The 14,724-nt window shown below is 32.7% G+C and overlaps 1 protein-coding gene across 2 annotated transcripts in view; it reads left to right on the top strand.

The window, feature by feature from the left end:
• The window catches only part of PLOD2 (procollagen-lysine,2-oxoglutarate 5-dioxygenase 2), a 54,953-nt gene that overhangs the window by 33,857 nt on the left and 6,372 nt on the right, over positions 1 to 14,724 (top strand). Inside the window, exons 9-14 of one of the 2 annotated variants that reach the window (XM_077765864.1) lie at positions 1,174 to 1,295; positions 4,643 to 4,747; positions 9,753 to 9,878; positions 12,129 to 12,270; positions 13,423 to 13,485; positions 14,481 to 14,594. In XM_077765864.1, coding sequence (XP_077621990.1) covers positions 1,174 to 1,295; positions 4,643 to 4,747; positions 9,753 to 9,878; positions 12,129 to 12,270; positions 13,423 to 13,485; positions 14,481 to 14,594 — 672 coding nt within the window. The remainder of the gene's footprint in view (positions 1 to 1,173; positions 1,296 to 4,642; positions 4,748 to 9,752; positions 9,879 to 12,128; positions 12,271 to 13,422; positions 13,486 to 14,480; positions 14,595 to 14,724) is intronic. The other variant, XM_077765865.1, reaches the window with a different exon arrangement.

Below are 14,724 nucleotides of genomic sequence, written 5' to 3'. Positions count from 1 at the left end.
TATACAGAACCTCCCCCAAACCTCCCACGTGTAATCTAAACTTAAAGACATTTTTTCTCAGAATTTTCCCATATATCTGTCTCTTTCATATTAAAACAATTGACACTTAACATCTTCTAGAAAAATGTAATAGCTGCGAAGTATATTTTTTGCTCCCTTTTGTCCAAATGCTTTTGGTGTATAAAATTGTTCTTTCTTTCTAATGTTCATGTCAGCTTATCACTTGCCTTTTCCATGGAATATTTTAAATTCATAGAAAACCAGCTGAAAAAAAGTTTAAAAGGGTGAATCGTTGAGCATTTGCTCTGTAAAGTGCATTGTAAAATATTTATTTACATTAAATAGTTTCAGTTTTATATATTGTGTCTTTTATTTAGGTCTTCTTCCTTTTGTAGAACCTCCTTGATGGCAGGGGATTTTGTCCCTCTCCCTTTTTTTTTATATATAAAATGAACTCTGTAGCTTTTATGCTTTATAAGTAGTTTTAATAAGCTGTGAAAAGCTTTCAAGAATACTTCAACTTGAGACATAAAAAGCTCTGAAATGTACTAATATTGGATTATCTATGTTAAATAATCTTATCTAAATTTTAGCACAGTTGAATCACACTGATTTTATGCTTATATGTTAATGATTTTCCTACTATATTTCCTTATTGATATAATTTTGCTAAACTTTACTTTCTTTTTGTAAAAACACAATTTTATATGTGACCATTAGTTTTTCTCTCTGCTTTGAAGAGTACTATAATATTTATTTTATAAAATATGATTGTATTTATAACCTAGATTAAAATCTAGTAAGTTTAATAGACATTTTTATAGATATTTTAAAGCACATGTCTAAGATTCTGAGACCACAAACAATATTCCTTCAAGTGAAAGCATTTTATAGCAGAAAGCATTTAATTATTTATTCAAGTCTAGGAGTAGATGTCAGAAGAATTTTGAAGTATCTTCTATTGAAAAAATTTTGATATGTATCTATTTTAGATTTTTCATGTGACATTTAAATTGAATATGTTTAATATAGCTTATCGTTTCATCTATAATTGAGGTAATATGTGAATTGTGGAATTCAAAACTTTGAATGTGATGTAACCCTGTGTATGAACACTTGCATCATCCTGTCATCATTTTGGCACTAATTTTGTATTTTTAAAATATGTTACAGGAAGTTTATCATGAAAAGGACATCAAAGTATTTTTTGATAAAGCTAAACATGAAATCAGTACTATAAAAATAGTAGGACCAGAAGAAAATCTAAGTCAAGCCGAAGCAAGAAACATGGGAATGTATGTTTTAATCAATTTAAATTAAACAATTTCTACTAAAGGAATTTAAGGAAAAACAACTTTTCTTCAAAACTAGTACCCTAAACTTGGATTGTCTCGACTGTGTATGTGTGCATGTCTGTCTGGGTATGCGTATGAGCACACCTCAACTGTTAGACTATATCTGTGTTTGTATTTACATGTAAAAGCCAATGGAAATTATATATAGAGAGATGGAAATATATGTTATGGATAAGGGTCAACATATTTATTCAGGCTATTATCTGAACTTTAGCTCAAGATTTTTAAAATTTATTGAAAAATACTCAGACAGGGGCTGTATCAGTCAGAAGAGTATGTGACTCCTGATCTCTGGGTCATAAATTAGAGCCCCACTTTGGGGGTAGAGATTACTTAAAATAAGAAATAAACTATTCAGACAAGTGAATAGTATGACTGATAACGCAGTGATTTAGATGTTGACTGTGAAGGTTGTGCGTGGTGAAAATGTGTTTCAGACTGTGCAAAGGGAATTCCTCCTTTCTAGTCATTGACTGATCTAGATAATACTATAACCCTCAGAGGAAGTTTTTTCAGTCCTTTGTTTAGCCCCTTTAATACTGCAGACAGATTACTAGTAAAATTCTGGTAATAATAAAAACAGTTATTTCTCCATGAATGTTAATTGGATGTGCCAGCAGTGGGTTAAGTGCTGCTGAGAAAAAGGTCAGTAAGTCCTGGTGATTTCTCATCTTATGTTGTGGCAGCTCAGGGCTCAGAGTGCTGGGCAGTGCCTGATGTCAGAGTAAAGGGTTAGGCAGGCAGACAGGCCTCAGAAGGACCAAACTAATGGTTCCCTAATTTATTCATTGGAGAACACCTTGGATCCACATTCAGAACTTATTTCTTCTATTTTTTTTTTAATATACTCTTTTGAGTCTGGTATCTTTGGCTAAGACACGGTGTTTTCTCATTCACTCATGTCATTGTAGTTATCAGCAATTCATTCCTTTTCATCACTGACTAATACTCTATCATATGAATATACCACAAGTGCATTTTACACTTGCTTGCTGATAGACATAGGTCATGTCCAGTTTAGAGCTGTTTGAATAAGACTGTTGTTTTTTTTTTTCAATTTTTTAAAATGTTTTTATTTACTTTTGAGAGACAGAGATAGAGACAGCGTGAGCAGAGGAGGGTCAGGGAGAGAGGGAGACACAGAATCCAGATCAGTCTCCAGGCTCTGAGCAAGCTGTCAGCACAGAGCCTGATGCGGGGCTTGAACCCATGAATAGTGAGATCATGACCTGAGCTGAAGTCGGATGCTTAACCGACTGAGCCACCCAGGCGCCCCATGAATAAGATTGTTAATGAAGATTCCTTATTAGAAGTGTATATGTATGTCTGTGGACATAGTTTGCTGGAGTATATTTGAGGAAAATACGAAGGCATGGACTAACTTGGGCATAGGGTTAGAGTAGATGTATGTTTAATTTTATAAGATACTGCCAAACCTCCAAGACAGTTGTACCATCATACACACCTGGCAGCAGTGCAACAGACCTCTGGCTGCTCCACGTTTGCCAACAGGTGATGTTGCCCATCTTTTTTATTTTAGCCACTTTTTTGTGTATACTTTATTGTATATCTTATTGTAATTGTAATTTAATTCCCTAACCACTAATTCATATGTTTTCATTTGTGGCTTATCTATTTAAGTCTTTTGTGCATTTTCATTTATATTGGGTTGTCTTTTTTGTTGTTGATTTGTAGGAGTTTATTATATAATCTGTAAAGGAAGGGTGTGTGTGTGTGTGTGTGTGTGTGTGTATGTGTGATTTTTGTGAATGTGTTTCATTTTGTGGCTTGATCTTTTACTTTCTTAATGCTGTCTTTTGAATAGAAGAAATGTGAATTTTAATAAAATTCCATTTCTCTCTTTTTTTCTTTTATGCTTTGTGCTTATTGAGTTTATTTTCTATTTAAGAAGTCTTTCTTATTCCAATATCATGAAAATACTCTTTGGAATTTTTCTTTTATAAGCTTTGTTGCTCTAGCATTTATGTTTAAGATGTTTCAATCTATAGTTCATCCCGAATATATTTTGTGTGTGGAGTGAGGTAGGGGTCAAATTTTACTCTTTACAAATGGAAGTCCAGTTGTTTCAACACTCTTTTTTAGTTTAAGACTTTTCCTTTCCTATTCAATTGACTTGGCTTTGGTCAAAAATCGATTAGCCGAATATTTATGAGTGATTGTGAACCCTTTATTCTGTTTCATTGATCTTAGACGAATGCCATGCTTTATTACCAGGGATTTATATTAATCTTGAAATCAAGTAGTATAATTCCTTCACTTCTTTTCCAAAATAATTTTAGTTATTTTATTTTTATTTGTTTCATTTATTTAATTGAGATATAATTCACATATATTAGCATTAGATATACTATACAATGATTCAATATTTGTACATATTGTGAAATGATCACCACAATAGGTCTGTAGTTACCATCCGTCACTATACATAGTTATAAAATTTAAAGAAAATTTCCTCTAATTTTTTGCACAATGGTAGCAAAGTTTCAAAAGTCTGCTGCCTTGTATGACAGGTGCTTAGAAACAAATGTGGTATAGGGATACATACTGACAATAGCAGAAAGTGAGGGCTAGGATCAGCAGGGAGGGAGGGGTGCTCAAAAGCAGAGAGCCCCAAATGTAGAAACCATAATAAATACTTGGGAGCATTTCACATATATCACAGGTAGCCCCTTCTTTGTTCCGGATGATAATGCTATAGTCTTGACCAAAAAGAACATGTTTCATAGTCTGTGATTCCTGATAAGAAGCAGGGGAGTAGATATCTTAGAATTCCATGGAAATCAAATTTTAAAAGTATTAATACCTGAAGAGTTATATCTTTGTATCTCCAAATTTACTTAAAATTAACTTGTTGGATAAGCAAGATTTTGCACTGTGTTGTGTGTGTGTGCACGTGCAAAAAACATTTTGATGTGTGAAAAAAGTTGTTGATAAATATGTGGAGATAAATTATGTTTCCTTTTCAGAGAGATGTAAATACTAAATTCTAAACTGCCATTCTGATTGGGTATTTTATGTTTTAAATATTTTAGTGGCTTGAAAATGTATTTCACTCAACCTAATATTTTTGGTGTTGATTTCCGTATGAATATCTATGTTGACAAACTGAGTATTTTGAAATTTAAGACAATATTTATCCCTTTGGATATTGTCTACTATTTTGATTAGAAAAATATGTGAAAGGTTATTTTATATATAAGCGTTATGTTGACATTTTCAGCCAGCAAATATGTTTTATCTAATTATTATTTCTTTTCCAATGTCAGGGATTTTTGCCGTCAGGATGAAAACTGTGGTTATTATTTCAGTATGGATGCAGATGTTGTTTTGACAAATCCAAGGACCTTAAAAATTTTGATTGAACAAAACAGGTACTACATAAGATTCATTGTCAATTTGCTTTTAAAATGATAATCATTTTCTATGTCTATGTGGACACACTATACTTACTTATCTGTGTTTAATGAATTGAAGGGAGTCACATGAAGTTCTTTTCTACACCTTACAAACTTTCAATTCTGATTTAGTTTTCTTTTAAAGGAGTAAAAAAGAAAACAACCTGATGAAAATTGGAAGTATTTAGTATTAGTTACAATCACAAATGCAATGTTTATCAGTTATAGTTCTACTATGTTTCTGCTTAAAACTAGATGGAATTATGATATATCTGTGAAATTTGGCATTTTTAATTTCTCTGTAGGAATTTTTAAATTAGAATTTCATAAAACTTATAACCTTTTAAAAAAGCTATTGCAGATATCTAATTTCTTAGAATTTGAAAAAATAAATTCAGAGATCAAAGATTTTATTTAGTACTGAACTAATAATTATTACTTAGCAGTACCTGTTTTTATTTAACTGAATTCAAGTGTGAAGAAGACACCATCTATACCAGCTTATAATGATATTAATAGTTATTTGTTATATTACTCCTATTGCTATTAGTAGTTTATTAATCCTCCTACTAATAGCATACCTTTAATAAGTGCTTATGAAGTGACCAGTATTGTTTCTAAGTATTTTTATATATATCAACACAATTATTTCTCTTAGCAAATAGATAAGAGAATAATAACAGTGAAATGTTAGAATTACTGTTTTTATTTTGCTGAGTAAAATATATGAGAAATCTTTTGTGCTATTCTAACCTACTCTATATGTAATATAATTTGGCAATTTGAGAATGTAGTTATTACTTCAAAATCCAAGACCTCTTAGTATTTATTGTATATACATCCCTCTATATATCTAGCAATAGATGCTTATCTATTTAAGACTGGAATCTGTAAGTTACAAGTAATTTTTCAAAACATATGAATAAGGATTTGATCATTAGGCATGGAAAAACATTTAGACTATCCTAGAGATAAGAGGTAGAGTTGTAATTTGTAATTCTTAAAACCTAGTGGAATTTAGTAATGTTCTCTTGAATGCACATTTTAAAAATAATCTTTGTGTGTTTTTACTATATGACACTTTTGCAGGTACTTACTATTCTTTTAGTGAACTATTTAATGAATTCATACTATGGATTTAACATATATCCTCTTTAATATTAATCTAATGTTTTCAAGCTGTAATAAATAAAATTGCCTCATAAGTAATTCAACTGCCATCTGGGGTCATTGTTTTTGAAGTGCTAGTAAAACTCAGGATATTTCTCCAATTCCATAAATTTCTGTTAGTGATCAAAGGTTTTGGTTTGTATGATATTTATGGTTCTTGCTCCTGTATCCAAACATGTAATTTTCAGAAAGAATTTATGTATAACAAAAGTGTGATTTAGTAGACTTGACTGAAGGTTAGAGGGACAGGGGATGGGTCACATCTTAGGACATGTGGCTTTCTAATATCTCATCAGCTCTCTTTTCCCTCTCCTCGTCCTATCTCTGCTGTTTACTGCCTTGCTTCAAATTCCCCCATCTGCTGTCTGTCCTGATACCAGAGTCCCCCTTATCCACAGGGGAGATGTTCCAGGACACCCAGTGGATGCCTGAAACCACCGATAGTGACGGACACTATACACACTGTGGTTTTTTCCTATATATACATGCCTATGTTAAAGTTTAATTTCTAAATTAGTCACAGTAAGAGATTAATGACAATCATAAAATAGAATAATTATAACAGAATACTGTAATAAAATAAAAATAAAATATGTGAATGTGGTCTCGCTCTCAAAATATCTTCCTGTTCTGCACTCACCCTGGTGTGAGATGGTAAAATGCTGGTGGATAAGATGAAGTGAGGTGAATTATGACTCATTATAAGGAGCATCATATGCTTCTTGACTATGGTTGACTCCGGGTAGTTGAAACCACGGATAAGGGGTCCTACTATATTTCAGTACTCAAAAATATTGAGGGACACTGCAGACTGAGTTTGATTTCCATTTCTTTGCCCAGCCTTCTTTGGAAGGCAGCTGGGATTATAAATTATAAGATTTCTTTTTTAGTATATATTTGATCTTGTCAGATATTACCGTTGAATTATTTCTTTTTTTAACATCGAATTATTTCTTAAATCAACATAATATATAGATGCTAATTTATATTTTCATTTCTAATATTGTAGATATTCTAAACAAAACAGAATATAAGTGTTTCTGGGTAACATTTCATTTTAAAAGGAACCAGAAAAAATAAACCAAAATAACCGTTTTGCATGATATATATTTACAAACTGTGTTTCACTTTTCTGTGGGTAAGAGAAAGGGCACATCTAGTCTTCTCAAGACTGGAGTGTTATGAAGTAGATTTTTTGTTGAGAATACCTGGTTCATAAACTTCCTTATGGAGGAGTTGTGTGAGGTTTTTTTTTTTTAATTTAAATTTTAGTTAGTTAACATAAAGTGCAATATTGGTTTCAGGTGTAGAATTTAGTGATTCATCACTCACACAAAACACCCAGTGCTTATCCCAACAAGTGCCCTCCTTGGTACCCATCACCCATGTAGCCCATTTCCCACCCACTTCACTCTGTCAGCCCATCAGTGGTTCTCCATCATTAAATGGTTGGTAGCTTCTGTCTTCTTTTACTCCTACCTTCCCATATGTTTATCTGTTTTGTTTCTTAAATTCTACATATGAGTGAAATCATATGTTATTTGTCTTTCTAGGACTCTTCACTGAGCACAATACATTCTAGCTCTGTCCCTATCATTGCAAATGCCAAGGTTTCATTATTTGATGGTTGAGTAATATTCCAATCTTTTTTTAAAATTTTAAATATATTTTAAGTTTATTTATTTTGAGAGGGAGAGAAAGCATAAGCAGGGGAGAGGTAGAGAGAGAGGGAGACAATTTCAAGTAGGTTCCTTGCTGTCAACTCAGAGCCTGACACAGGGCTCGATCTCACGAAGCGTGAAATCATGACCTGAGCTGGAATCAAGAGTCAGATGCTTAGCCAACTGAGACACACAGGTGCCCCAGTAATATTCCATTCTCACACCATACACAAAAATAAATGCAAAATGCATTATGAAAGACCTAAATGTGAGACAGGAAACCATCAAATCCTAGAGGAGAACACAGCTGGCAACTTCTTTGACCTTGGCCACAGTAACTTCTTACTAGACATGTTGCCAAAGGTGAGACAAACAAAAGCAAACATGACCTATTGGGACCTCATCATGATAAAAAGCTTCTGCACAGTAAAGGAAACAACCACCAAAACTAAAAGGTAGCCTATGGAATGGAAGAAGATATTTGCAAATGACAAACCTGATAAAGGGTTAGTGTCCAAAATCTATAAAGAACTTATCAAACTAAGGACCCAAGTAACAAACAACCCAGTTAAGAAATGGGCAGGAGACATGAATAGACACTTTTCCAAAGAAGACATCCAGATGGCTAACAGACAGAGGAAGATACTCAGCATCATTCATCATCAGGGAAATACAAATCAAAACCACAAAAACAAATCAAAATCACCTCTCACCTGTCAGAATGACTAAAATCAGTAACACAAGAAATAATAGGTGTTGGCAAGGATGTGGAGAAAAGGGAACCCTCTTACACTGTTGGTGGGAATGCAAACTGGTACAGCCACTCTGGAGAACAGTATGGAGATTCCTAAATAAACTAAAAATAAAACTACTCTATGATCAAGCAGTTGCACTATTAGTTATTTAACCAAAGGACACAAAAATACAGATTTGAAGGGGTACATGCAGCACAATGTTTAGAGCAGCATTATCAACAATAGCCAAATTATGGAGAGAATCCAAATATTCATCACCTGTTGAATGGATAAAGATGTATAAGATTTTCTTAAAAACTGACACCACCAGAGGTGCCTGGGTATCTCTGTCAGTTAAGCATCCAACTGACCCTTGGTTTTGGCTCAGGTCACGATCTCACATTTCTTGAAACAGAGCCCCACATTGGGCTCTGGACTGATGGTGCAAAGCCTGCTTGGGATTCTCTCTCTATTTCTCTCTGCCCTTCCCATTTGTGCATAATCTCTCTATCTCTCAAAATAAATAAACTTAAAAGAATTTATACTACTCTAGTTCATTTCATTTTCAAAGTAATTCTAGAGGAACTTTGGATTTTGTTACCTCATTTGGAAAGTGTTGACACATCATAAATTAGATTTTCCTAAGAAAAATATGACATATTTTGAATTTGTAACATGTGGTTTTCTCAGAAGGACTACTTTCCTGGTAGGTAGTCAGATAGAGTGCTATGGCAATTACCATCTATTTTGTTTTTTACAGTAGTTGAAGGACCAGAAGAATGTTCAGTGTTGCCAGGGCTAGCACAACCCATTTTAAAAATTGCAAAAAAAAAAAAAAAGGAAACATACTTTAAAGTGATTCAGGACTTAACATTGGGAAAACTGGCATATTTATAAAACTTCAGCTCATCTTTATTCATTTTTTTGGTCAACAAATATTTATGGAATAATTCAATGCACCAAGGACTATTATGTCTTCTCAATGACAGTGAAAATATTTGATTTCATTTAGCATAATTTCTGAAATAATTAACATAGATAAATAATTGAAGTAGTTTGACTTATTTTAAAAGTCATCTTTATACTTTCATTAGCATTTTCAATTTTTCTTTTTTTTGTTACTCATTTTAAGAAACATTGAAGATCAGTGTGTTTAAGAAAAAGTGGAAAGAAATTCTTGTTTTTCTTTTATTTTACTTTTTTCTTCACTTCTTATGTATTTATTTTTATTTAATTTTTAGTTAACATACAGTGCAATTGGCTTCAGGAGTAGAATTCGGTGTTTTGGACTAACTATGTGTGTATTAAATGAACTTTAGTATTTTAGGTGTCATGCTAAGCCCAAGACACATAATTCCGTGGTAACTTAAGTATAAATAATTTCTTGGATTTGCTTTTCTCTCTCACTGTCTTTAGAAAGATCATTGCTCCTCTTGTAACTCGCCATGGAAAGCTGTGGTCCAACTTCTGGGGAGCTTTGAGTCCTGATGGATACTATGCTCGATCAGAAGATTATGTGGATATTGTGCAAGGGAATAGAGTGTAAGTTACTTGATCTACTCTGTAAAGTGCCATAATCTCAAAATGTGATCTTGTTACCATCACCTGAATTTTTATTCCTCTTTTCTTTATGATTAATGGAAAATTGAAAACCTAGAGACCACTTGGGATCCTGAAACACTACAGTAAAACTAATATTAAAAGATTCTGTTTTTGAAGTTCTAAATTTTTACAGAACAAAGTTACTTCTGTGGGAAATATTGGAGATACTACATGGCTGGTAGGGGAAACCAGAAGATGACTGTCAGAAGAGTAGTATGATTTAGTTAGAAGTTTAGAAAAGGAATGTAGTTTAGCTAATTTTTCTAGCAGCCAGGATGAAAGTTTTTTTGATAGCTTTTCAAATTTACAAGTAAACCAACAAAAACAATACCAAGGCCATAACTTCCCAACATTTCCTATGGCAAGAGTTTTGTGTGAAATAGGTAATATTCTGCTTTACTGATCACTTTCTTCACCAACACCTGATTTCCATTTCTAGAGTTTGAAAAGAATATGCTCGCTATGAAGTGTGTGCCTGATTGATATTTGTTTCAGGGACAAAAGTTGGTATTTTTTAGACTAAAAAGTTATTACAATTGGAATAGTGTGTTTTTGCTAAGGTAATATACAGAGGGATGTTATCCTTTATTTTTTCTACAGATGATGGACCAAAGTCCATATTAACTGAGAAGTTAAGGTCTTTGCCTAATTTCTTAGATGCATCAGCCCAATTAAAAGGGAAACCATTCTTTCATGACTAAAGATATGTGCCCCTAAATTTAAAGAGCCCTCACACACTTACTGTTGAACAGTTGAGTATTAAAAAAGATGTTTTGTTTACAAAAATAGTAATAGTAAATTTGAATGATATAAATGTGATCAAAGATTTTGTTAGCTGCAGTTAAGGAGCATGATAGCTGAAAAAAACACTATTCAGATCATATACTGTTGTTTCAAAGTACTTTTCTGGTCTCTGTGATGATTTGTATAGGCCAAATGCCTGATAGTATCTGTCGGTTAGCAGAAATAAGGGTTCTCAGAAGCAGAATAGAGAATTTGTTTCATTTAAGTTGCTTTAGGCACTGGTGATATTTTGTGCAGCTTCCTGTCACTGTTGTTTAAAATGTAAGGAAAGGAATATGGGAGAGGCTTTTGATCTAGTTAATACAAGAATGTACTTCATGTCCAAAAGCTACATGAAGGAATGACATCTTATGACATGCACACGTGTAAGGGTGTGTGTGTGTGTGTGTGTGTGTGTGTGTATTTCTTCAAAACTGAGACACTGCCTACTCTGCCAGTGATAAATTTCTGAAATCAGATGACACATTGTATATTTTTATGGCTATTTCCTTTGAGGCTCATCGAGCAAGACAAAATGAAATCATATTCCTTTTAATACCTAACTACATTTCCTTGGTAAAGATTTTTTTTTTGTTCTCTAAAAGCAACAGAAATATGCCTTCAGGTGAAACCTTACTTGCTGTTCTTAGGAAATGAGTCATGTTCAGAATGAGAAGACAAATGTGAGGAAGAATAAAGGACAAAATAGTGTCTCTCAACACTCATGTACTTCTAGCTATATTTTTATTATGTCTTCTCTCTTTATAGAAATTTGAGATGACTTAGTGAATTTCAAGGAAATTTTTAGGAAACTTATAGGTTGTATTCAGGGGTGTGCAGGTAGATGTCTAACAATTGCATCTTGGGGGTTGAGGGATGCTCTGATTTGCAGTGTTCAACAATTTCTGTGATGTAAATGTCCCTGCCATGGCTCATTTCAAGCTTCCAACATGAAGTCACTGAGTACAGACTTGGGAAGTGAAGCTATGTGCTCTGGGAGCCAGTGTGAGCTAGTTGTAGTATATCACAGGGTGTATGTGATTATTTTTGCCATCAATCTGCTTGATCCTAACTGGAAATACTTTCTGTGTTATACTCCAACTAGAATAATGAAGTGAAGGATTATAGTCAAAATGCTTAACAGATAACAGGCCTTAAAATGTAGTTTATATAGGGAAATGATGATTTATCATATAAAAATTGTAGTGTGTCACAAGTAATATCATAGATGTGTGTAAAAGTATTTTAAATATCATAATGTGTTTGCATTTGCATGTAATTTGATTCAATAATTTATATACACAAAATTTAAAAGCATACAGGGCATTTATTTTAAAAACATAAAAATAAACCTTTAAGTATTTTTTTTATTTCTGGTATTTTGGAATGTCTTGTCTTTACTTTCAGAGGGATATGGAATGTCCCATACATGGCTAATGTGTACTTAATTAAGGGAAAGACGCTTCGATCAGAGATGAATGAAAGGAACTACTTTGTTCGTGATAAATTGGATCCTGATATGGCTCTGTGCCGGAACGCTAGAGAAATGGTAGGGTATGCAATGTTGGCGTGCTCGAATGTTCTTATAAAATGGCTTGCTTTACCAGTTGATGTGTCATTGTGTTTTGATGCTCCTTTTCTTTCTAATTTGTAAGTACTAGCCAATTTTTTTGGTTCTGTATTGAAAAATGGGGAGCAGTTATAGAGCATAATTAGTGAACATTTATCTGTAGAAACAGTTTGAAAAATGTTCGGTTTGGTGCTTAGGCTAATTTAGAAAGATTTCAGCTGACTTGTTACAAATTAGCTTTGCATTTTTAAGAACTCGTGTTTACTTTCATTTGAAATTTTATAGTGGAGACCTGATCTAATTAAATTGATTAGATAAAGTCTGGATGAAACATCATTTCATTTAAGAAGAACACACTTTTGTTTTTGTCCTGAAATCAATGTCTCCATTATTCTCTCTATTGTTATAACCTGCACACTGCTCAAAAGCCATTCCTCACCACTAAACTGGGAGAAGGATTGGGATATGAAGTGTATTTAATCTATGTGAAGAATAATGATACATTGCTGTTCTACAGGTATACGTTCACTGTAAAATTTCAATGATCATAGAAAACAGTTTGTTTTTCAAAATGTGTAAATGGTTTAAAACAAACGTATCTGTATAGTTTTGTTTTAGAAATGATTGGGTTATTTTATTCAAATTTATATATACAAATGTGATTTGGGGAAAAATCAGAAAAGTTGGCTAGTATTTTTTTCTAGTTTAATAAGGCATGTATTGTTGGAGTGTATTTGTTTTTCCTACAGACCTATGTGCATTGTTATATTGAGTATGTATCTTCAGTACTTGTGATTGTAATTTGTGCTCATCTTCTGCTAATTTGACTCAACAGCGCATCCTGGAATGGCCTGTCTTACACATTTTTTCCTTTGTCTTAATTTTGTGTCTAATGAAAATTCTACTAAGGAATGAGCTTGGATTTATGTTTGACCAAAAAAAAAAAAAAAAGAAAGGGCTGGAGTTGTTTCTTTGTGTGCACTCTAAGCTTTGCTTGTTATGCATGTTGTCTATGAAGGACATTTCTGAATGTCAGCTTTTGATCAAGGGCTGCTAATTTTATTTACCTAAGAATACCTGAGAGAGTATGGGTGTGCGGGTCAACTTACGCAATGCTTCTCTTCATTTTAGACTTTACAAAGGGAAAAAGACTCCCCTACTCCGGAAACATTCCAAATGCTCAGCCCCCCAAAGGTGTTATTTTTATTTATTTTTATTTATTTTTGTTTATTTAATTAATACTAGATATGGTATATTGCCTAACAGTAAGACTTTCTTTAACAGTCTTCTTTCCATTTAGCATGGTAAAATGTTGGTATTCATTGATTCTTAATTGGTGTGTGTGTGTATATGTTTTGTGTGTTGAGGATGGGCATTGTATGATATTCAACTCTTAGTTCTTTAGGCTGATATACATTTTATGGTTGACAGATGAGAAAGTTAAACCGAAATCTCTTTCACTGGTTTTTCTAGTTTTGTTTTTTTAAAGGGAGAGAAGAAGTAGGAGTAAGTAAGAAATACATTTTGATTAAAATGAGATCTGGGTACCCTTCATTATTTTTTTTATTAATAACTAACCTTTTTACCATTAAAACAGGTACAAAAAGAAACAGCCTTACCATAGTGGTTTTTGCCACATTTATTTGGTTTAAGGCAAGGAAACGAGACTGATTTTCTTTAACTGCCTTTAATGAATAAGTAATTTCTGTGTTCAGTTTTTAAACATCAGGACGAAAGAGAATGACATAGTCTGATGTAAAAATATTGACATTTGAATTCTTGTTTAAAATGTGACGTCTTCTTTGAAAGGGAAAGAAGCCAAAAGAGGTACAATTCATTGCACTTGGTGTCTCAAAAATATTTCTGCTTTCAAACAGGACTTTTTTCCCCTGATGTCTACATCTAGGATCAATGAGAAAGGGACAAAAACAGTCATTCTTCCTCTTCTTTTTTTCAGTTGAGTGTCAGTGCTATCAATTAGTTTTGTGTGGTGCCTGAATTCATAATTAATAAGCATTTTATTTCTTTTACTTTAAATCATGCATGTTTTACATGAAAAATAAAATGCATGTTCAGGAATGAGATATAAAAGTTGAAATTAATATCTCTTATATATATTTCCTATGGTTAAGTTTATTTTCTTGTACTTTCCTCTATGATTGTTAATAGTGTTATTCTTTGGCACATAGGGTGTGTTTATGTACATTTCTAATAGACATGAATTTGGAAGACTTTTATCAACTGCTAATTACAATACTTCCCATTATAACAATGACCTCTGGCAGATTTTTGAAAATCCCGTGGTATGTATTTCATGCTCAACTTCATTTATTTCTTATTTTTGGATGTAAATCAGTTGGGTTAATAACAAGAAAATGTGATGAGGCTTTTAAAAAGTTAAAGTTAAAAAAGTTTAAAAATATATCGGTTTTA

The sequence above is a fragment of the Crocuta crocuta genome, unplaced genomic scaffold (genome assembly GCF_008692635.1).
Source record: "Crocuta crocuta isolate KB4526 unplaced genomic scaffold, BGI_CrCroc_1.0 scaffold54, whole genome shotgun sequence".
Taxonomy (NCBI): Eukaryota; Metazoa; Chordata; class Mammalia; order Carnivora; family Hyaenidae; genus Crocuta; species Crocuta crocuta.
The sequence above is the reverse complement of the archived record's forward strand: the minus strand, read 5'-3'. Positions and strand labels throughout refer to the sequence as shown.